This window comes from Notamacropus eugenii, chromosome 3 (assembly GCF_028372415.1).
Source record: "Notamacropus eugenii isolate mMacEug1 chromosome 3, mMacEug1.pri_v2, whole genome shotgun sequence".
NCBI classification, from domain to species: domain Eukaryota; kingdom Metazoa; phylum Chordata; class Mammalia; order Diprotodontia; family Macropodidae; genus Notamacropus; species Notamacropus eugenii.
In genome coordinates this window covers 87,831,115-87,853,961 of record NC_092874.1, presented here as the reverse complement: position 1 = coordinate 87,853,961, position 22,847 = coordinate 87,831,115, and the positions used below count along the sequence as shown (strand labels likewise).

The 22,847-nt window shown below is 34.6% G+C and overlaps 1 protein-coding gene across 1 annotated transcript in view; it reads left to right on the top strand.

Annotated features, from left to right (window-relative positions):
* NOM1 (nucleolar protein with MIF4G domain 1) overlaps positions 1–22,182 on the top strand; it is a 31,014-nt gene extending 8,832 nt beyond the window's left edge. Inside the window, 8 exon segments of the mRNA XM_072652096.1 lie at positions 6,952–7,275; positions 7,765–7,875; positions 12,694–12,858; positions 13,906–14,027; positions 17,253–17,385; positions 18,022–18,153; positions 21,209–21,318; positions 21,673–22,182. Of these exon segments, the coding sequence (XP_072508197.1) occupies positions 6,952–7,275; positions 7,765–7,875; positions 12,694–12,858; positions 13,906–14,027; positions 17,253–17,385; positions 18,022–18,153; positions 21,209–21,318; positions 21,673–21,847 (1,272 nt within the window). The 3' untranslated portion in view covers positions 21,848–22,182.
* The last annotated feature ends 665 nt before the right edge of the window (positions 22,183–22,847 follow it).

The window sequence follows — 22,847 nt, the reverse complement described above, 5'->3', positions numbered from 1 at the left end:
TTGCCTTTTACATGACACTCTCTCAAAGCTCCCTCCTCCAAAATATTTTTTCCTTTGACTTCATGTAGCAATTTGTACCAATCTCATATTCTCTTCTACACAGTAGTTGTATTTTTATTATATAATATTTCATATTGGGGATGGTTCTTATCTCCCCTTTTACAGTCTGAACACCATGAAGTTGGAGCTACATTTTAATTATCTTTGTTTCTCTTCAGCACTTAACACAATATTTTCGGTGTGTTAAATGCTTAGCAAGTGGTTAGTGAGTGAATAAAGTGAGAGTGAAAAACAAGTCAAAGCATATAAGAAATTTCCATTGTATGGATAACTTTGATTACATTAAACTGAGAAGTTTTTGCACAACCAAACCCAATGCAACCAAAATCTGGAGGGATGTAGTAAATTGGGAAAGAATTTTTACAGCTAAGCTCGGGGATAAAGGCCTCATTTCTAGAATATATAGAGAACTGATCCAAATGTATAATCATACAAGTCATTCCCCAATTGATAAATGGTCAAAGGATATGAACAGGCAATTTTCAGAGGAAGAAATTAAAGCTATCTATAATCATATGAAAAAATGCTCTAAATCACTATTGGTTAGAGAGATGCAAATCAAAACAACTCTGAGGTACCACATCACACCTATAAGATTGGCAAACATGACAGAACAAGAACATGATAAATGCTGGAGAGGATGTGGGAAAGTTGGAACACTAATTCATTGTTGGTGGAGCTGCGAGCGCATCCAACCATTCTGGAGAGCAATTTGGAACTATGCCCAAAGGGCTACAAAAATGTGCATACCCTTTGACCCAGCAATATCGCTACTAGGACTATATCCCCAAGAGATCATAAAAATGGGAAAGGGTCCCACATGTACAAAAATATTTATAGCAGCACTCTATGTAGTTGCCAAAAACTGGAAGTCAAGGGGATGTCCATCAATTGGGGAATGGCTGAATAAATTATGGTATATGAATGTAATGGAGTACTATTGTGCCATAAGAAATGATGAACAAGAAGACTTCAGAGAGGCCTGGAAGGACTTATATGACCTGATGCTGAGTGAAAGGAGCAGAACCAGGAGAACTTTATGCACAGCAACAACCACAGTGTGTGAGAGTTTTTTCTGGTAGACTTAGATTTTTGTAATAACACAAGAACTTCTTACCAAAAAAAAAAAAAAAATCCCAATGGAGGATCTCAAGGCAAAATGCCTGCCACACTCAGAGAGAGAAATATGGAAGTCACTCACATATTGTAGCAGATCATGTTTGTGTATGTGTATGTGTTTGTGTATCATATTCTGATTTGTTATACGATTTCTTTCATTTATCTTAGTCTGACTACATAGCATGACTATAGTGAAAATATACTCAATAGGAAAGTATATGTAGAATCTATACAGAATTGTATGCAGTCGTGGGGAGGGAGGGGGGTAGTGGGGAGTAGGTGGGGAGGGATAAAATCGCAATTGTATGGCAGTGATTGTTAAACATTACAAAATAAAAAAAAAAAAGAAAAGAAATTTCCATTGTAAATAATCTGCACTTAAATGATTGGTAATTAACTCTATGTTTTAAATTATCTTTCATTTCCAGGAGATGTACTCTGTTCTTCTGTACTTTAATGTTGTAAGCTAGTTCTTCCTGTCCATTATGAAATGTAATGAAACACCTGAATGCCATTCTTAGTAACTTTTGATTGCAATCATACAGTGCCATTATATGGCCATTTCTGGACTTGCTTAGGTCTTCCTAAATCACATTGTTACACTTTTGAGCAAAGTTACTATCAGGTTTTAGCACTGATAGCTTAGCATTTCGGTGAGTTATAATAACTATGGACAATGACCATTCACAGCATGTCGAGGATTTACTTTATCTGCAAACATGAGATGATTAGTCATACTTATCATCTGTACCTTAGCTAATAGCATGAAAGACAGTTGAAATTACTTGTTCCGAAGGGGAAGTCATTACCGCATCTTGGCTAATGACATCCACTGAAGCTTTTGCCAAGGCATAATGAGCTATTTCAGGATGCTAGTTCCATTAAACTTTCTTTTAATTCTATAATGGCAGAAACATCCTCACAGGAACCCATATAAAAATGGGTTCTAAAGACCATGGTGTCATTTGATGAAATATTTTTTATTGGTCTTTTCTGAATCAAAATTAAATTCCGGATGGATGTAAACTTTCTTAAATTTCCCATATTAAATAATGTGTGGAATTGAATAAACTTTAATTCTTCCAATTATTCATGTAGTAATATTACTGTTCATCAAATATTCATATATTTGTATTTGCTAATGTGGCAAGGTGACAACCTAGAATGAGATGATCAAGGACACAAGTGGAGGCGTCTATTTAGGCAAGTTAGAGGGCTGTCTCTTCCTCTGTGAGAGTGAGGAGGAAAAGGAAAAAGTGGCTATGGACATTGAGGCTATAATATTAAATTTCCTTCTCAGGTTTTATTTCTAATGCATAATTTTAAAACAGGCTTAAAATGAAACTTTAAAATTCTGTACTGTATCCACAGCCATAAAGTACACATATAAATGTTTCTGTGTCTACTTAATTCTGCATTTCCTTTTATGTATTTTGTTTGCTAAAAGACTGAGTTCACATCACATGGCCTCAATGTCCTTAGCTACCTTTCCCCCTCATTCTCACAGAGGACAAGATGGCCCTCTAACATGCCTAAATTAACCCCTCCACTTGTGTCCTTGGTCATTTCATTCTATGTTCTGTAACCTTGCCCCATTATCATTCTTTCATACATACTCAGTCTATCCCCTCTCTTCTAGCTCCTTCGCTAGTCTATAAATAATATAGGTCTCCCCTCTCCTATAAAAGTCTCCCTCATTCTTTGATCTTCTCTAACCATTATATTTTTGCTATTTCTTGTAAGCCTCTACAACCCCACCACTGGAATTGCTCTCCTCAAGGTGAATGATGACCCTCATTGCTAAATCTAATGGCCTCCCTTCCACAGTCCTCTTGACCTTCCTGTGACTCCTACCTTCTTGATACTTCTATTCTCTTGGCTTTGTGACATTGTGTTTATAATCCCCTCTCCCCTTAACCCAGATCCACTTTTCTATTTCTGACAATTACAAAAAGCCTCTCAGCCACTCAGCTTTGTGATCTTATAGCCGTTTTCTTCTCCAATCTCTTAAACTCCATGTGAATCTTTATGTTTCAAGTGTGTATCTGGTAAACAACCTATTGTTAGATTCTGCTTTCTAATCCATTCTGCCAGCCTCTTCCATTTATGGGTGAGTTTATTTGTATATTTTCCTCCACCTTTCTTTGTATTTGTTTCCTGCCTCCTCTTTGTTAAGAAGAGGACAGTAAGAGAGAAGAACTATGCTCAACACCAGTGCTCTGGGTTTGGTGTCATCTGCTTCTGCTCCCCTGCCCCTTGTCTCTTTCCCTCACCCAGGGTTCTTTTCCTTTCTTTTAAATCTGTCTTCAAGATCCACCCTCCTTAGTAAGACTTTGTTTTACTTAGGACTGATTCTTTCCTTACTGTTTTCTGCCTCTTATCCCCCTCCTCCTTTCTCTCTAATTTCACTGTTGAGTGAACTTTGTTTCTGTATCCAATTACGGGTGTATTTGTTTTCCTTCCTTTGACCTGTTCATATGAGAGTGAGGGTCGCGTCTTCTTCTGTTTTCACACTCTTTTTATATACGGTAATTTCTCCCACCTTTTCTCTCTCTTTTCTCCCCCTAGCAGATTCATTTTCCATTCCGTTTCTGTTCTTTTTAAATCATCAAAACATAACAAAACTCCAGGCCTTATGTCCTCTCTCTGTGACCTTTGATGATAATAAAGCTCCAGGGGGCTACATGTATCATCTCATATTAGAGTATAAACCAGGAGTGGAGAACCATCAGCCTTAAGGCCACATGTGACCCTAAGTGCAACTTTTTGACTGAATCCAAATTTTATAAAACAAATCCTTTTAAGAAAGTCAGGAAGACTGAAGTTCAAATTTGGCCTCAGATACTTACTTAGCTGTGTGACCCCTGGGCAAGTCAATTAACTTCTGTTTACTTTAATCCATTAGAGAAGAAAATGACAAACCACTCTTATCTTTGCCAATAAAACTCCACACATGTTATTGGCATGCTATATATAGTGCATGGAGTCAAGAAGAGTCAGATGTGACTAAATGAACAGTAGTCCAACTAGACTCACATGAATACATCGCAAACTTTAAAAAAAATTTTTTTAATTAAGAAAAATCCATTTTTCCCTCTCCCTCTTTTGGGGGAGGGGGGGAGAAAAGCAAAATCTTTGTAATAAATATACATAATAAAGCAAAAACATTGACCATGAACTTTCTATAATACTCTCCTTCCACTCTCCCCCAATATTGCTAACAATCATTTCCCTTAGGTATCACTTTAGCACTTTTTTTTGTACATCTCTTCGTCACTGATATGATCTTGTGTATTAGGGTTATTTATATTTATATCTTCCTTACTTGATTAATGAGCTGGATGAAGGCAAGAACAATATAATAATATAATAAGCTTCTATGATACTTGCATAGTACTCTGCACACAATGGGTTCTGTATAAATGTTTGATAAGTTTGAATTTGTATGAAATTAACCTGAAATTAAAATCAGTAAATATGTGAAAATTATTTGGGAATTTTTTTGTTTCAGCACTCAGTACTAGTTTTTAGAAAATCATACTATAGCCCAACAGCAAGCGATAGAAAGAGAAATCTCATTTAAAGCTAGGGTAGACATTATAAAATGTTTGGGAGTCTACCTGCCAAAACAAACCCAGGGACTATATGAATACTATATGAATAATACTATATGAATACAGGGAATATATGAATACAAGACTCTTTTCACACACAGTCAGATCTAAGTACGTGGAAAAACATCAGTTGCTTGTGGGTAGGCCAAGCCAACATAATAAAAATGACAATTCTGCCTAAATTAATTTATTTATTTAGCGCCATACCAATCATATTATCTGATAATTATTTTCTAGAGCTGGAAAAAATAATATCAAAATTCATCTGGAAGAACAAAAGGTCCAGAATAGCAAGGGAACTAATGAAATGAAATCTAGGGAAGGTGGCCTAGCTCTACCAGATCTCAAATTGTACTATAAAGCAGCAGTTATCAAAACCACTTGGTACTGGCTAAGAAACAGAATGGTAGACAAGTGGAATAGACTAGGTACTCAAGATGCAGTAGGCAATGAATATAGCAACCTGTTGTTTGATAAACCCAAGGACCCCAGCTTCTGGGATAAGAACTCACTGTTTGACAAAAATTGCTGGGAAAACTGGATAAAAGTGTGGCGGAAACTCGGCATAGACCAATGCCTGACACTGTACACAAGAGAAAAATCCAAATGGGTATGTGATCTAAGTATAACAATTGATACTATAAACAAATTAATGGATCAAGGTTTAATGTATTTATCAGATCTATGGAGAGGGGAAGAATTTTTGATTAAAGAGACAGAAAGCATTATGAAGTACAAAATGGATAATTTTGACTACATTAAACTGAAAAGTTTTTGCACAGCCAAATCCAGTGCAATCAAGATTAGGAGGGAAGCAGAAAACTTGGAAAGAATTTTTGCAAATAGTGTCTGTGATAAAAGCCTCATTTCTAAAATATATGGAGAACTGAGTCAAATGTACAAGAATACAAGTCATTCCCCAATTGATAAATGGTCAAAGGATATGAACAGGCATTTTCAGAGGAGGAAATTAAAAATATCTATAATCATAAGAAAAAATGCTCTAAATCATTGTTGATTAGAGAGATGCAAATCAAAACAACTCTGAGGTACCACATCACAACTATCAGATTGGCTGACATGACAGAACAGTTAGATGATAAATGTTGGAGATGTGGGAGAGTTGGAACACTAATTCATTGTTGGTGGAGCTGTGAACTGATCCAGCCATTCTGGAGGGCTACAAAAATATGCATACCCTTTGACCCAGCAATATTGCTTCTAGGACTGTATCCCCAAGAGATCATAAAAATGGTCCCACATGTGCAAAAGTATTTATAGCAGCTCTCTTTGTGGTGGCCAAAAACTGGAAATCAAGGGGATGCCCATCAGTTGGGGAATGGCTGAACAATTTGTGGTATATGAATGTAATGGAATACTATTGTGTTATAAGAAATGATGAACAGGAAGACTTCAGAGAGGCCTGGAAAGATTTATATGATCTGATGCTGACAGGTGAACTTTGTACACAGCAACAACCACAGTGTGCAAGAGTTTTTTCTGCTAGACTTGGAACTTCATTGCAATGCAAGGACTTAAAAAAATTCCCAGTGGTCATTTAAGGTAAAATGCCTTCCATACCCAGAGAAAGAACTTTGGAATTCAATTGCAGAATGTATCAGACCATTTTCTTTTGTATTACGTTTTGGTTTGTTTCTCCCATTCATTTTAATTCTTCTACACAACATGACTATAGTGAAAATGTATTTAATAGGAATGTATAGAACCTGTATAAAATTGCATGCCATCTCAAGGAGGGAGGGGGAAAAAATAATCCAAGTTATATGGTAGTAATTGTAGAACACTGAAAACAAAGTTAATAAAAAAATAAAAAATTTCCATTTTAAAAAGAAAAGAAAATCATACAGTCTTTTAAAAAAAGTGAATCTTAGAGAAATGTTTTGCATTTACTTTTACTATTTCAGATGCTGAGAAACTATTTTTTGTTATTAACTGTGTTGTAAAAGGCACTGTACAGATGTACCTTAGAGATTAAGGTGCTCTGTGCTATTCTATTGCTAAATAGCTATTCTATGTGAAATATCTTGTATGTGTTCATAAGGAGTATTATTTTAAATCTGGTTAACAAAAGAGGAACCAGGAAAATTTTACTCTTTAATTTTTTAATGTGTTTTTTTTTCTCCCTGTCTATTTTCAGGTTGGTGCTCACTTTTTGGAAGCTGTGGTGAAGAAATTTGATGAAATACACAAAACTGGTAGTGAAGGAAAAGAATGTGACAACCTCTTTGCCATAATAGCCCATCTGTATAATTTCCATGTGATACAATCTCTACTCATTTTTGACATTCTAAAAAGGCTTATTGGAACTTTCACGGAAAAGGACATTGAATTGATTCTCCTAATGCTGAAAAATGTCGGTTTTTCCTTGAGAAAAGATGATGCTTTGTCCCTGAAGGAGCTGATCAGTGAAGCCCAGACCAAAGCCAGTGGAGTAGGCAAGAAGTTCCAGGATCAAACTAGGGTATGATTACATAACTGAACAACATAAGAAGTACATCTGATGAGAATTAGCAAAAAAAAAAAAAAACAAAACAAAACTTGGTGAACTATTAGATTTAATTTTCTATAGTTAATTCATGTAACTTTTTACTTCAGCTAATTTTATAACTTAGGTTTAACATGTGGAAGATCCAGCTCCTTAGAATTGTCAGACTACAGATAAATGTGAATCTGAAGTTTTAAATCTGACTATAAAGGAACATGATCAACAGTCTTTGTTTACATAATGAAAGGCTTTTATACCCTATTAACATTTAATGATGTTGACTTGAATTTTGAAATCTAGTTCAAAACAATTATTAATGGTTATGTTCATGTAAATTCCTTATATCCTACCTAAAGAAAAGAATATAATGAGTCACAATATATATGTGCATACAGGGATATGTTTTGTGCCCATTTAAGTAATGCACTCTTCATTATAGTTTTAAGTGTTTCTTCTTTTTTAAAGATTCGATTCATGCTCGAAACTATGTTGGCATTAAAGAATAACGACATGCGCAAAATACCAGGCTATGACCCTGAACCTGTGGAGAAACTAAGAAAACTACAGAGAACATTGGTAAAAACAAATTTTTAATGTTAATTTACATTTTAGATTACTTTGTCAGTTAAACTCCTAAGCTAAAATCCTAGTGCTTCATATAGGTATGAAGGTGACCCCGCATCTTCTCAGCTGTTCCATTGCAGGTCCTATTAAGCTAGAAAGCCTCACTTATCAGCCTGAAGAGAATGTATGTGTGGGCTGAGGACCAGCTTTGCTAATGTGAGAAATAATTTCCACCAGATTAATTGTTCATTGTGATGTATTTTTTGTTTGTTTGTTTCAGTGAAAGTAAAAGACAAGTCCATTAAGGTGCAGAAGTTTTCTGCATTGGGCAAGGTCATTCTCAATAAGGAAATTAGACATGCTTAAAATATTGAAGTATGTTAATATATACCCTTAATTATAGACTCAGAAATCAGATGATAGGAAACTAATAATTGATCCAAATTTCACAGGGTGCAAGTAAGAGTTATTGTATGACTACTGCAGATCTCTAGTTATAGTGACTGGTCTGGTGGTCTGTTTAATCCGTTTTGATAATATTTATGGGAGTAATCATTCTAAACATCATATATTAAGAAAATCTTGAGTGAACTAATATTGGAGCTTAATGACATTACCTTGGCTACCACTTTACAGTGTGGTTTAAGTGAGAGCTAGTTTTGGTATACCACTTCAAACAAGCTAATGCCTTATAATCGTTTGATTAATGTCACTTAAATGACATTTCTAATTTTAATTGGATTTTATAAGTAATTCAATATAAATACATTTTTCTAAGTCCATTTTAATTGCAGTAGAGGAATTCCCATTGTAAAAAAATTCTTGTATAAATCATTATTCCCTAATATCTCTCTTTGGCAAGGTTGGTTATTTGTCATTTTTTTAAGTGAAGTCTAAACTTCAACAGATTGGTGCTGTTTATTTTTATTGACCATATTTAATATGATTTTTGAGATTATAGGGATAAACGAATATATAACATTAGTGCTTGTTAGAAAACTTCCTTCACAGTGTTATTTTTTAATTAAGAAGGTAATTGGGCAATAGACAAATCAACTCCCCATTTTGCGACTTTTATTTCATTATGAGAGAAGAACCACAAAAGGAAAACAAAAAGACTGATTTTTCTAATCATGCCTTAGACTTGGTTTTATCCCTAAGCTGTGCTCCATAGAGTCTGTGAAATACAAGATAATGATAACTCTTAGACTGCACTGACAGCCTCTTTGTGTTTTTCAAATTTTTGCTTTCTCTGAAATGTGTGAGTATGAGCCTCATGAATTGTCTACTGTTATTATTGTCAAAGTCCTTTGGGATGATGGTGACAAAACTATATAAACTTATCTATATCGTTGCTTTTTTTCTATTTTTGTTCATTATTTAGCAGAGGCTTTAATTTTACTAATTTGGGAAATGATGGCATTTTTAATCTGGTGAAAGACCTAAATAGTCTTAAAATTGTGCTTTCTACCTTCTAGATTTTATTCTGCTTTTAACTCTAAAAGTTTTACTAAATAATTTAATTGATGTCTGAAAGCACTACATTTCTTAGGGCATACATAATATATGAAATATGTATTATAGGAATTGTGCATTTCACTTTCAAAAGAAAATAACTCATTAAAGAGTTTCTATAATTTAAGAATGCATATTTTTAACCAAACCTATGATTTAATTGGTACAGGGAACTTCAAGAGAGGCAGTTTCTTCTACCAGTACAAACCTTATGATTTTAAAGTATTGCCTGTGGGTACTAGGTGGTTTAGTGACTTACTCAGGGTCTGTGTCAAAAGCAGAGCTTCATTATGTCTTCCTCACTGCGGAGAGCTCTCCACCATGTCATACTGTTTCTTGTACCCTTAATGATGACAAAAGCCTTTTTGCACATTAAGAAAATCTATTTATAGGAAAAGTGTGGCATAGGGCATGAGAGCACTAGACTTGGAGTCAAGACTTAACTTCAAATCCTGCCATTGACACTTAATAACTTTGTGACTATAGCAAATTGCTTAATATCTCTGTGCCTCAGGCACCTCACTAAGTCTTAATCTACTAAATTATTGACAAGCTGTGATCTTCATTGATAGAGAGAACTATTACAAGAGAATTCCCTACAGATCCTTCAAATATTTATGTATTTTTATTGCTATAATATTACTAATACAGTCAACACAAATACCAGTGAACTAACGGTTGAGTCAAACATAGGGTAGTCAAACTCTAACCAAAAGCCTCAAAAAATGTTAAATTCACTAAGAATTGGCATCATCCTAGGATTAAATAGTTTCATAACCATTTTAGAAATCTCTAAATTATTTAGAGCAGGGGTTCTTAACCTTTTTTGTGACATGTATCCTTAGCAGTCTGCGGAACCTCTTCTCTAAATAATGTCTTTAAATGCAAAAAATAAATTACGTAGGATTATATAAAGGAAATCAACTATATTGAAATAGTTATCAGATTGTTCAAAAAATAAGTTCACAGATCCTAGATTAAGAATCCCTTAATTAGAACATCAGACAACATAGCAGTATAAATTGGCTATTATAAAATGGTTCCCTCTATTGTTAATATAGCTCTCAGGTCTAATTAAATGAGCAAAACATATGTATATTTAGGCAAAAAAGCCTCTAAAACTTAAATATTAATATAAGTCTTGAAAGTGTTTTGACATTTACTTTTATATAATGAGTCTTTACCGAATATATGTAATCTGTGCTTGGTATAACAAAGGTGTCGTTTGTGTACTGATTAATTAGGCAGTGTAGCCACCAATTAGGGTAAACTCTTACCCTGTTATTCACTTGTTGAAAGTAACAATGTTGGAACCCCTTCTGTCTCATATCTTTTTGCCTAACAACAGGTCTTAGTGTTTTGTTTCTGTCTTAAGATAGTTAGCATCTTATTCTTTCTGAGGACCTGTTGTCCCCTTGTGGAAGTATACATATGTTCTGTGTCAGGGTGTTGGGGAAAATCACTCTCAGTGGATTGTAGTATTGGAATGTTATCGTGCATTATCATACACTAGCTAAACTTTTTTAAACACAGAATAAGCTGATATAATCGAGCATGCTACTGGAGAAACTGCCTTTTATATGTTTAATATCTGAAGACAAATTGGCAAATTCATAAATTCAGGTCTTATTTATTCTGCTTTTCAGGCAGTTCATTTTATGCTTTTAAGTAAGGTCATCTTTGAATAAGGCTGTTAAGGATTAAAAAAAACGTTTCACTTTTGTGCTCTTACTATCTCTGGAGGCATGGTTTCAGATTAGCCAGTGATATGCTTTGTAAGATTTGGCTAATTGTTCTGCTTTGTTAATATTTGGCTTTCCATAGAAAAATGAATCCAACATCCCTTTGTATAAGATAAACAGTTTCCATATTCATTCCGTTTCTGCATTAAATTATAAGTTATAATGAGAGAATTGGGAGTGGGGGTAAACTGTTGGGTTTGTCCTTCGTTCTCGAAGAAGACCTTGACATCCAGATGATGGCATGACTTGCACTTGACTTTGATTTGAGGGAGAGAGGTCTGTGCAAGGTCACTAACCTCACTTTCTTCTCCTGAGCCATCTGGGTCCAGTGGCCTGATATTCATCAGGATGACTCGGGTAAACTAATAACCGGTACCCTCACATGATTTACTATAACTAATTTTCTCTAGAGCTTGAACCCTAGACAGTAATAAGGCCTAAAAAGGACTTGAGAGGTCACAGAGTCCAAACTTCTCCTTTTACAAATAAGGAAACTGAAGCCTAGAAAAATTAAGTGACTTTCAAGGTCACACAAGCAGTAGGTAACAGTCCAGGTTTGAACCCAGATCCTTTGGCTCTAAGGGTAATGCCCTTACCATTACATCATGCTGACTTTCCAGTGATCTGGGAACTCCTTCAAGCACTGTTTCTACTCCTTGCTCTTAATAGTAACTCCAAAGGGGACTTTGAGGCCAAACTTCAAGCCTTCCTTAGTATGATCCACTTATTGTGGAGTTTTCAAAAGCAGACTGAAAAGGCTGAGAATGTCTGTAATGAAAACTAACTCTGACTTTTCATACCCTTGTGTTTGTGAAATTGTTACTTTAAAATTTTGATAACTGTATTTTAGTATAATTGGTTTCCTTTGTAATCCTGTGTGGGGATTTTTTAAAATGCATTTAAAAATATTATTCTGAGAAGGGTTCCATAAGCTCTATCAGGCTGCCAAAGGTGTACATAATACAAAAAAATGTTTTAGAACCCCTGCTATAAACCAACCTTGAATGAATACACAATCACATTCACATTCATGTAGTATCACTGGATTTAAGGTTTCCTCTTGTGATGATACAGAGACCTCAGAGAAGCTTGATTTTATAACCTTAATCTCTTGAAGAGAAGAAATACAGGATTACAGAACATGAACTCTGGCATCACTAGAGAAGTTGGAAATGAAAATCTGATTACTAGTGGGAAGGTTGGATTCCTTAATAAGACTCACTTCTATGTTTGAGTTCATGGTATGTTCTTGAATTCTTCTGTGAGAATTAAGTTAAAAATATATAAGTAAACCTAGTATTGAAAAGTTCTAGCAAAGTAGACTAAAGCCATCAAATTAAAATAGATATTCCAAATAGACTAAAAGGTGTAGGATTGAAATGTAATCCATACACATACATGATGTTCATTACCATGATTAAATTAAATGTAGTTAATTGGTCCCCCAAATGCTATCATTTTTAAATGTCCATGAACTAGCTGTCCATGAATTACTAAGAACTAACTAGATGTTAATATGGAGTATAAACCAAGTAAAAAAACTGCAATGAAAATTGTTTCATTTTTAAAATAGATTCGAAACAGTAGTTCCGGTAAAGAAACTCAACTTCGGGTCTCCTGGGAAAGCCTTTTGAATGCAGAGCAGATTGGCAGGTGGTGGATTGTAGGGTCATCATGGAGTGGAGCCCCAATGATAGACAGCAACAATCATAGCCAGCAGAAACAACTTAAAGGAACGGTAAACTAAACTAATAATAACAGTTCTTATTTGAATTTCATTCTTATTATGCTATTTTATTTACATTTCCTCTAAAATTTAACCTTTTTAAAGAATGGGTCACATGTACACCTTTTATCTCCCATACATAGTAGGCCCTTAATAATTCTTGAATGAATAAGATTATACAAATACACACATTTTGAAAATTAAAAGAAAAATCTCTAATTCCAACTGGAAAGCCACACAGTGACCATTTTTTTTATTATGAAATATGCTTCCTATAAATATCCAAGTTTTCATTGTACTAGAAGGTTACTGTTGGAAGGGACCTTAATGATTATAGTTAAAGAAGTTAAAGTAGGTGACATAGGGAGAAATGTAATACTGATCTGAATAAGCAGTTTTGAGTCTTAAAAGAGGTCTTTTATTAATGCAAATGCTTTAAAAACCTTTATTTTAGAACATTGTTTTCATGATTCACATAAACTAAACTGTACTGCTAGCATTTAAGTTCTCCTCAGTTAGGTATGATGCTCCTCTATTCCTACTGCTTTCTCTAAATCATTTCCTATTTCTGTCTTCTCGTTTTTAAAATACTGTCAGTTAAATAATTATCTCTTTCTCTATTGAAAAGTTTCATTTGTAAGACTAAATCATTTATGTCCAAGCAGTTCAATTCAGCAAAATGTTGAGTACCTGCTAGTACTAGATTTTTTTTGCTAGCTGCATTAGCTATGTCTACATAACCCAAAATTTAACTTTTAAACTCTGTACTGAAGGATGGTGGGAGGTGTTTGATTTTTTTTTTTTTTAATGCTTTCACTGACAGCTTTTGATTAATACCAAACTTCTCCTTACACTTTATTTTGGGGTCAAGATGCAATAAAAAAAAAAATTGGAGTTGGTTTTGGTTTTTTTTTTTTTTGCTAGAGACTTAAATTTTAGAAGCTTCCATAATCAAAAGTATACATAAACTCCAAGATTTTTCATTAGAGTCTCATGAGAAAAAAAGAGTCTTTGTTAAGATATGCTTATTAGCCCTGGCTTATTTTTTCTTCTTTCAAGGTTAGCTCAAAGATACTAGAGCTTGCCCGAAAGCAAAGAATGAACACTGATATCAGAAGAAATATTTTTTGTACGTTGATGATTAGTGAAGATTTTTTGGATGCATTTGAAAAGCTTCTAAAGTAAGTACACATAGGAGTTTTCAAGTTTCTTTTGTAATTTGACTTTTTTGTCTCCAACTAGAGCTAAATCAAAGAATTAGTGGTTGTTTCTGATCGTCAGACTAAAAATGTTCCTAAAGTTCATGGGTTGAGGAAATTTGCTTTGCTTAACTATAATATTATGTAGATTTTCATTTCCTTTTTCTTCTTTTTAATTGAGGGGGAAATGATCAGGAGAAAGAATAAATATTTGTTAAAGTGCATTGGTCCTCTTCATTGTCTTAAGACTTGGTACTGTATATATCAAACATATTTGAATTTTTGGTTGAGGATGAGCTTGTAGTAAAAACATTTATTCCAGACATGAAGTATATGATACTTTGATCTAGATGGTTTAATGGGTTGGATAGACCCATTACTTTGGAAATTTTGCACTGCTGCTTTCCTCCTTTTTATAAAAACTAAATACCTCAGTTCTGCACACTTTTTAGCCATTGTCTTTCTCCTCTCAATGAAGTTTAGTAAAAAACTCTTAAGTTAATTGAGGAATCTGCTATTTGAGTTTTTTATTTAGAGGTACAACATTTACTTCACCTGATATATAAATGCTATCTGTTATCAGAATCATCATCATCAAATGTCACCTCCTAGGTCTTTTAACATTTCTAGGGTACCAATGCAGTACTGGTAAATTGAAGGATGTTCCCTGATTTAGAACCATAATGATAATAACTGATATGTATTTGAAAGTTGGCAAAACATTTTGTATATGTTGTCTCATTGAGCCTTCTGAGAATGCTATGAGGTAGATGCCATGGGCTCTGTCCTTATTTTACAGAGGCTTAGAGAGATCAAGTGTACCCATGTGGTACAGCTCTCACTCAGATGGATCTGGGATATCATCAAATGAGACTGCCTGTCCTGTGTGACTCTTGCTTATATTGTCCCATATATTCACTACAGAGGTTGAACAGGCCTTCGTCAGTTTCCCTGTACATCAGAAGCAAACCATTGTTGCACACAAGCCATTTACTGGTTGGTCACTTCTTGCTTTGCCACATGACCACTGTATCTATTTCAGTCACATGGCTAGCAGGCGCCCAGGTCTTAGGCCTAACAGCTCTTTAATACAATAAGCTGCCTGTCAGCCAGGTAGCATTACCTAGACAGTATTCCTGTTTGAAAGATATGTCTATGCTCATATGTGGGTGTATACGTGTGTGTGTGTGTGTCTGTGTGGAAGCGGCTTGTGATCATTGTAGATGCTACACAGTTTTTAGCTTATTGTCCACTTACACTTCTGTCCACAATATATGTACAGGCAGACTAATAACTCAGTGGACTGACTTCCGCTCTTAGCGGCCCTATAATATTCTTGTGTTTAATGCAGTCAATACAAAGCCAAACTATCCAAAGACTTGCTTTCATCTCCACTGTCTCTACCTGTTTCCTGGGGCAAAACTTTCTAACTTTCCACATTTTAACAATGGTTTTGTACCCTGAAGCTAGTACTGCCCTTGGCTGCTTTGTCTTTCCCTTGTCTTGGCAAAGAGATTAGATACTTTGTTTGTGGAAGCTATTTCTGAGCTCTTTTCTATTCCTTTTCTAGTCCTACATCAATTAAACTTCTGTTCGAAATGGTGTAAACTGAGTCAGGGTGCTTTCCTTTCTCCATTTCTTGTTTTTCAAGGTTTGAATAAGTCAGGCTAAAGCTGTTATAATTGATTACAGTTCTACTCATCCTTATACTCTCTACTGTTTTGGAGTTCATTTTTACTTTTACTCTAACTAGTGGGTAGTTTGATTATATACAGATAGCTGATTTTAAAACCACTCCAGCACTAATAACAGTATGTTTTCTATCTATTGAATTAGTTTTTGTTCTCTTGAGACGTTTGGTACTTGCCATTTCTAGTGCCTTCCTGCTGTCTTCTTCTGAAGAATTAAATGCTATGCCAGCATGAAGCTTCTGATTAGTCTATAATCCTTTAGCCTCTTTTGTTTCTTAATTCCAAACTACTTTTTTCTCCCATATTTCTTACTGTCTTGTTCTGTATCCGTACTTTTGCATCAAAGTTACCGAGGATCAAGGTATATATGTTGGCTTGGTCTCCAAAATCTTGTTAAATTCTTCATAGGATTTATCTTTATCCTCAGCCACTGATGTTGGCATATAAACCGAAGTTGTTTTCATTGTGATCTTTATGCTTATGGGAGACATCATGGTAGAATAAGTATTGGCTCTGGTCATTGTGATCTTTATGCTTATGGAAGACATCATGGTAGAATAAGTATTGGCTCTGGAATCAGAGGATCTTGGTTCAAATCTCACCTCTGTTGTTTAATACCTGAGTGACTTGGACTTCCCTTGGACTTTGGCATCTGGGTTCCTTCCAGCCGTATATCTGTGATGATCCCATGTTCATAAGTACTGCAAGACAGGATAACCAAGTGTCACATAAGATGATGTTTCTTATTGCTCATGAGCATGTGGAACCAATTCTTTATTTGCCTCTCCAAGTAGGATGCCTCCATGATTAATCTTTCTATTTAGCCACAACTTCCTTATGTCTTCTGGTTTCATTCAAGTATTAAACAAATTCCTTTCTCGCTGGGCTTTGCACCACTAGCTATTTTTGCCTTGCATATTAAAAAGTAAACTATTGGCACAAAATAATTAGTGTTAATTTATCAGCAATTTGTATTGATGTTAAATGATCTGGTTGAATATTCAGGTAGAGGTAGAAAAAGAAAAACAAATATTAGTTTTTTAAGTGGTTGAGAAGAAAATCTTTAATGTATTTTTTTTTTTAACTGAGAAGAAATGAAAAAAGTTTCTTCCCCATGGCTTTAAGATTTCTGGTAGCCCTACTACTCTATAGTCAGACAGTTTTCACCTCCTAAGGTGAAATACCCGATGTCTAAAAGATTGCCTTAAAATTGATCTGACTCTTAAGTTTATGTATGATTTTATATCAGCATTGATCTGGCCTTACTCAATTCATAAAATCATTGAATTTTGAGCTAGGAGAGACCTTAGACATCTCTAACCTCCACTGAGGCTAAGAAAAGTAAAAAGATTTTATCTGTTGGTCATACAGATAGCAGTGGCTTCTGTCTTCTGAAATTTATTTCAAATAGATTTCATTCTCTTTTACTTATATAAATAAATAGTTCCCTGTCTTAAAACCGGTAGAATTTTGAAAGTTAAATGATTTCTAAGTTATTGTTATTTCTTACTTGCAGGCTTGGACTCAAGGACCAGCAAGAAAGAGAGATAGTTCATGTTCTCATAGATTGTTGCTTACAAGAGAAAATATATAATCCTTTTTATGCATATTTGGCTAGCAAATTTTGTGAATATGAAAGGAGATTTCAGGTAAGTTGAATATTTTATAGCTACTTAGGTAAGTATTAGTCAAATTTACTCATTGGCCAGATATATTTTTTTCTCCTTTCCCTCAACAGTCTTTCTTCCTCCTTTATACCACGCTTCCAACTCCGGATTTTACATAAATTATACCACACGTGAGGTTCATTTCAGAGCCAAGTTATAATTTGAGTTCACATCACCTATTTGTATGTCTTCTGCTAAAGAGTTTCTTTAAGCAGTACTTGCGTATTTCAGTTCAGTTACTGTCTATTTTAAATGAGTAAATTAGATTTTGAACAAAATTTCTATAAGAATCCTAAGCTACTTAAGAAACTGACATATTTGCCCTCAGAAGCCTTGACATGTTTAATAATATTAAATATATTTTAATTTGCTATTAACTAAAATATTTCATTTTATAAGAACAGTGTTATAATAAAGGTCACATTCCTAAGAGCTTTTCATTGAAATGTCAACAAATACTATATTTAATCATAAATTATGTTTTATGATAGCATTATTTTAATGTGAAAGGAGTAGAATGGCATTGTATTATATATATTATGTGATTATATATATCATCCTACTTCTCTCTGTGTGTTTGTTGCATTGTGACTCTATTTTTATTTTCATTTGGAGTAGATGACATTCCAGTTCAGCATATGGGACAAATTTCGGGATTTAGAAAATTTGTCAGCTACTACATTTTCTAATTTTGTACAGTTGGTGGCTCACTTGCTGAAGAAAAAATCACTTCCACTTTCCATCTTTAAGGTTTGTAATTAGTTAGTAAATTAATATTAACCTTTACAATACTCTTGGTTAAACATAAATCTTTTTTAAATGACTTCTGCTGTTTTGTTATAGCTCTTTATAATAACCAGACACCATATGTGTAGCCAATGACCACATAGTCAGTTTATTTATTCTGTGCACTCATACACTCAGTAAGCGTCTTCAGAGGTATTTTACTAGCCTAGGGTAAGTGCTTATATTACTGAATTTAGTGTTAATGTGCGAGTTGTAACTGTAAATTCTCAGGTTGATAATTTCCATATTTCCTTGGAATGATGGAAACATACATATGCCAGTGTTCAGAGAAAATAAGGAAACTTTAAGAGTGTGGATTTATAGAGGTAGGTTAGTGTCTAGGGAATTCTGTCATTTGGTCTGGAAATGGGGTTTGGGATCAGAGTCCCTGATGATCATCATCAGAGGTGACTTTTCTCTGATCTCTGTGTGTATCCCAATAACAAACTACCACAACATTCAGACTGGGACTTTTCTGAATCTTAGCAAATAATATTGAGTGAAATGGGCTAGAGGTTATGGCTTGCTTATTATCTAGATTATCTGTCTTCATGGCTATAACCTTTGGCTCCTTCCCAGTGGCTCTGATTTCCTGAGACTCAGCTAGGGAAGTAGAAAATCTAGCCTATTGCAACAGGCATAGAGAACTGGAACTGGGACATCACTGATCTAGGCAACTCTGAGGGGGAAAGTTTGTGTGTCCAGTGAAAGTTGGCACCTTCTCTGAAGCTTCTTGGGAGCTTACTTCAAAGAGTGTGAAGTTGGGTGACTCCCTCCTCAGGTCACAAACATAGAAAGTGCCAAGAGCAGGATTTGGAACCCAACTCTTTCTCTCTCCACTGAGGCCATGCTTCCTCCTGGGGAGAGGATGGCAGTCTTGAGAGTTTTATGTTTCTGGGTTCTTGACTGAGAATAAGTTACAATTTCATCCCTTGAAGCCAGTTGAAATTTTCCAACAGATACTCTGAGCTGCTGGGTAGTCTACCTCAAGTATCTGAGGAATATTTCCTTCTCTGGCATCTCTGCTAGTAATGAGTTACTTAAGTGGCTTCTTTTCTTCATCTACCATCTTAGAGTCTTGTTATTTTTCAGAGCAGGAAGGATTGTGGAGCGTTGTAAAGGTGGAAAAACTTAACTTTTTAGAGAGCCTGTGTAGGGTGAGGGATGTGTGAAAGAGAGAAACCATGAAACAGAGCTCCCTCCAGAGGCAGAGCTGCCACAAAGAGAGAGGAAGTGACCCATCTTCTGATATTTTCTTCCCCTACAGACACATCATAGAAATGAACCCTTCTTTGTTCAGGACTTAATCCTGTCTTGAGTGCTATGAAATTCAGTCCTGCAGCACCTGACCTAATAGCATGGTTGTTTCCACTCCTTTTTTTTCATTATTTCTTTTTAATTTTCAACATTCACTTTTATAAGATTTTCAGTTCCAAATTTTTTTCCCATCTCTCCCCTCCCCCCACATCAGAACGGTTTGTAATTTTATATAGGCTCTATATATACATTCATGTTAAACCTATTTTCACTTTAGTCATATTATAAAGAATTAGATCCAGTGGGAGAAACCACAAGAAAGAAAAAACAAACAAAAAGAGAAAAAGAGCAAATAGTATGCTTCAATCTGCATTCAGACTCATAGTTCTTTTTTCTTGATATGGGCAGCATTTTTCATCATGAATCTTTTGGAGTTGTCTTACGTCCTAGCATTGCTAAGAAAAGATGTCTTTCAAAGTTAGGCATCGCACATTATGGTTGTTACTGTGTACAGTGTTCTCCTTGTTCTGCTCACTTCACTCAGTATCATTTCATATAAGTCTGTCCAGGTTTTTCTGAAGTAACAGACAAGTATTCCATTACATTCATATACCACAGCTTGTTTGGTCATTCCCCAGTTGATGGGCATCCCTTCGATTTCCAATTCTTGGCCCCCACAAAAATGAGCTGCAATAAGAAGTGATATTGGTATGCACATTTCTGTAGCCCTTTGGGCATAGTTCCAAATTGCTCTCCAGAATGGTTGCATCAGTTCACAACTCCACCAACAATGCATTATTGTTCCAGTTTTCCCACATCTCCAGCATTTATCATTTTCCTGTTTTGTTATGTTAGGCAATCTGATAGGTATGATATGGTACCTCAGAGTTGTTTTGATTTTCATAAATCCCTATACCAAATACCTATGAAGTACATAGTCTGTGTGTGCTACTAAGCTATAGTTTTTCCTTAAAGTATGATGTGTGCTCAAGGAAACTTTAATTCCTATTTCTGCTCTGTGAGTTGGCTCTTAAAAATTACTTATTTCAGTTTGGGCATTAAACTTTGACATTCTGATACACATCTCAGCTGTGGTGTTTGGTTTGTTTATTTTCCTGGCTTTACTTTAAGATGTTGGTCTAATGTATTAAGAGTTTTATGGGAATTGTGGTGGATACAGTATGGTGGTTAGTAGTAATAGAGAGTGTTCTGGATTTGAATTCAAAGGAATTATGTTCAAATCCTGCTTGTTCCATTTGTCACACTTATGTGACTTTAGGCAAGTTATTTAGCCTCTCGAGCGCTATTTGTTTTCCTGTACAATGACAGGATTGGACTAGATTATCTCTAGTGTCCTCATAAGCTTGCTAATTTGCTAATTTTACATATTTTTGTTACTTTAATTTATAATTTGCTATAAGTTTGTACTTTTAATTTTTTAATGGAGAAGGAAAGTGAAATAAAGGCAATGCATGCATGTGTGTCTATAATGATGTAGTAATGGACTTGGCACTCCTCTTTGGTAAAGAAGAACATGGAGATTTGGCCACTCATTTCATGACCAGAAGTAGTGGTTCATTAGAAACGTGTCTGTGGAGTATTATATTATTATCTGATTCATAATTTTATAAGACAAAATAATAACCTCTTTCACAATAGCATTGTTTTTCTTTTCCAATTACATATATCTGGAATTTAATTTAAAAATTTGAATTGACTTTAATTGTCTTTTAATTGTCTTTTTAATTATTATTAATATTAGGTAATTGAATTCAGTGAACTAAATAAACCTAGAGTTCACTTTTTACGGAAAGTATTATATATACTATTGATGGAAACAGAAGTTGAAGAACTTACCACAATTTTTGGCAGGTATGTAATCAGATTATGAGATGTAGGGAGAATATGACTTGAAGAATGAAATGTTCCTTGGCTTATCTTTGATTCAGTTGATTCCATCTGCAAAGTTGGGGGGAATTTTTGAAGCTTCATTTTAAATAGGTATTATAATTATTTTGCCACAGGGTGTTAGATATGGAAAACAAAGCAACTTAATACAAAACTGTCAATACATAAAATGTTCTAAATTTAGTATTATTAGAAAATTATTTTATTGCAATATTCAATCCTTGATTGTTTTTATTTTATATTTGTTTATTTTTGGCAGGAGATATATAAAGGAAACTAGTTTTGTTGATTCTCATGTTTGTACGCTTTTTTCCCCAGAGTATCTGACAACCCAAAGCTAGGAATGTTGCGGGAAGGTTTGAAGCTTTTTATTAGCCACTTCTTACTGAGGAATGCACAGGGCTTCCAAAGTGCTGAAGAAGCCAGTGCTCTTAAAGAAAGAGCTGATCTTGCAACAAAATCTTTGCAAGGAAAATCATCCTTAAAAATGTAGTGTTGTGGGAAAGGGATTTGGAAATGAGTTGGTAAAACTAGAAAATCTCTAGGCTTACCGAGCCAGTATTTCCAGATATGAGAACTCGGAATGAGACTTTTTACAAGAATCTATTTATTTTTATATATCTTTGTTGTATGTGTATAAAGTATATTGGGTATAATTTATACAGGTTTTATATTGAAAATGTTTTTCTATTGCTGACTGTAATAAGACCTTGATACAAATTAAGAGTAGACCACTAGATGGTGCAATAATCATGAAAAAATTCAATATCATTATTGACTGAATGTTTTTTACAAAAAAATTCCCTCAATAAAATTATTTAAATGTAATTTCTATTGTGTTGATTTTTTTAAAAACATACTGTTGGTTAAGGGGTAAAGAAAGCTATCTGGCCCTACAGGACAAAAGAGAAGACGGAGACAAGGGCAGAGAGGGAGGATAGAAGAGAGAGCAGATTGGTCACGGGGCAATTAGAATGCTTGGGTTTGGGGGGGGGAGGGGATAAAAGGGGAGAAAATTTGTAACCCAAAATTTTGTGAAAATAAATGCTAAAAGTTAAATAAAAAAAAAAAACATACTGTTAGATATTCCATGTATAGAATTTTTTTCTTTTATTTCTCTTTTTAAATTTACTGCATTTGTCTAAATAACCATTTGCCCTCCTCAGGATATGAGGGTAAAGTCACCAAAGAGGGAAATGCAAAAGATGTAAAAAGCTCAAATTCTTCATTGAGTAGGAAACCTTACCTTGAAAAAGGCAACAAGATCAAACTACTTCTACTTGGGGGATAAATATATATGTTGCTTGCTTCCAAATGTTTTCTAGTTAATAAAAGAATATACACAAAGGACTGGTGACAGCAGCGTCTTTTCTGACTTGATCAACTAGATCAGGGGCCACATGTGGCCTTCTGAATCCTGAAGTGTGGCCTTTTCAATGAATCCAAATTTTACTGTAAAATCACTTTATGATGAGTCTCTTTTGGTAAACAGC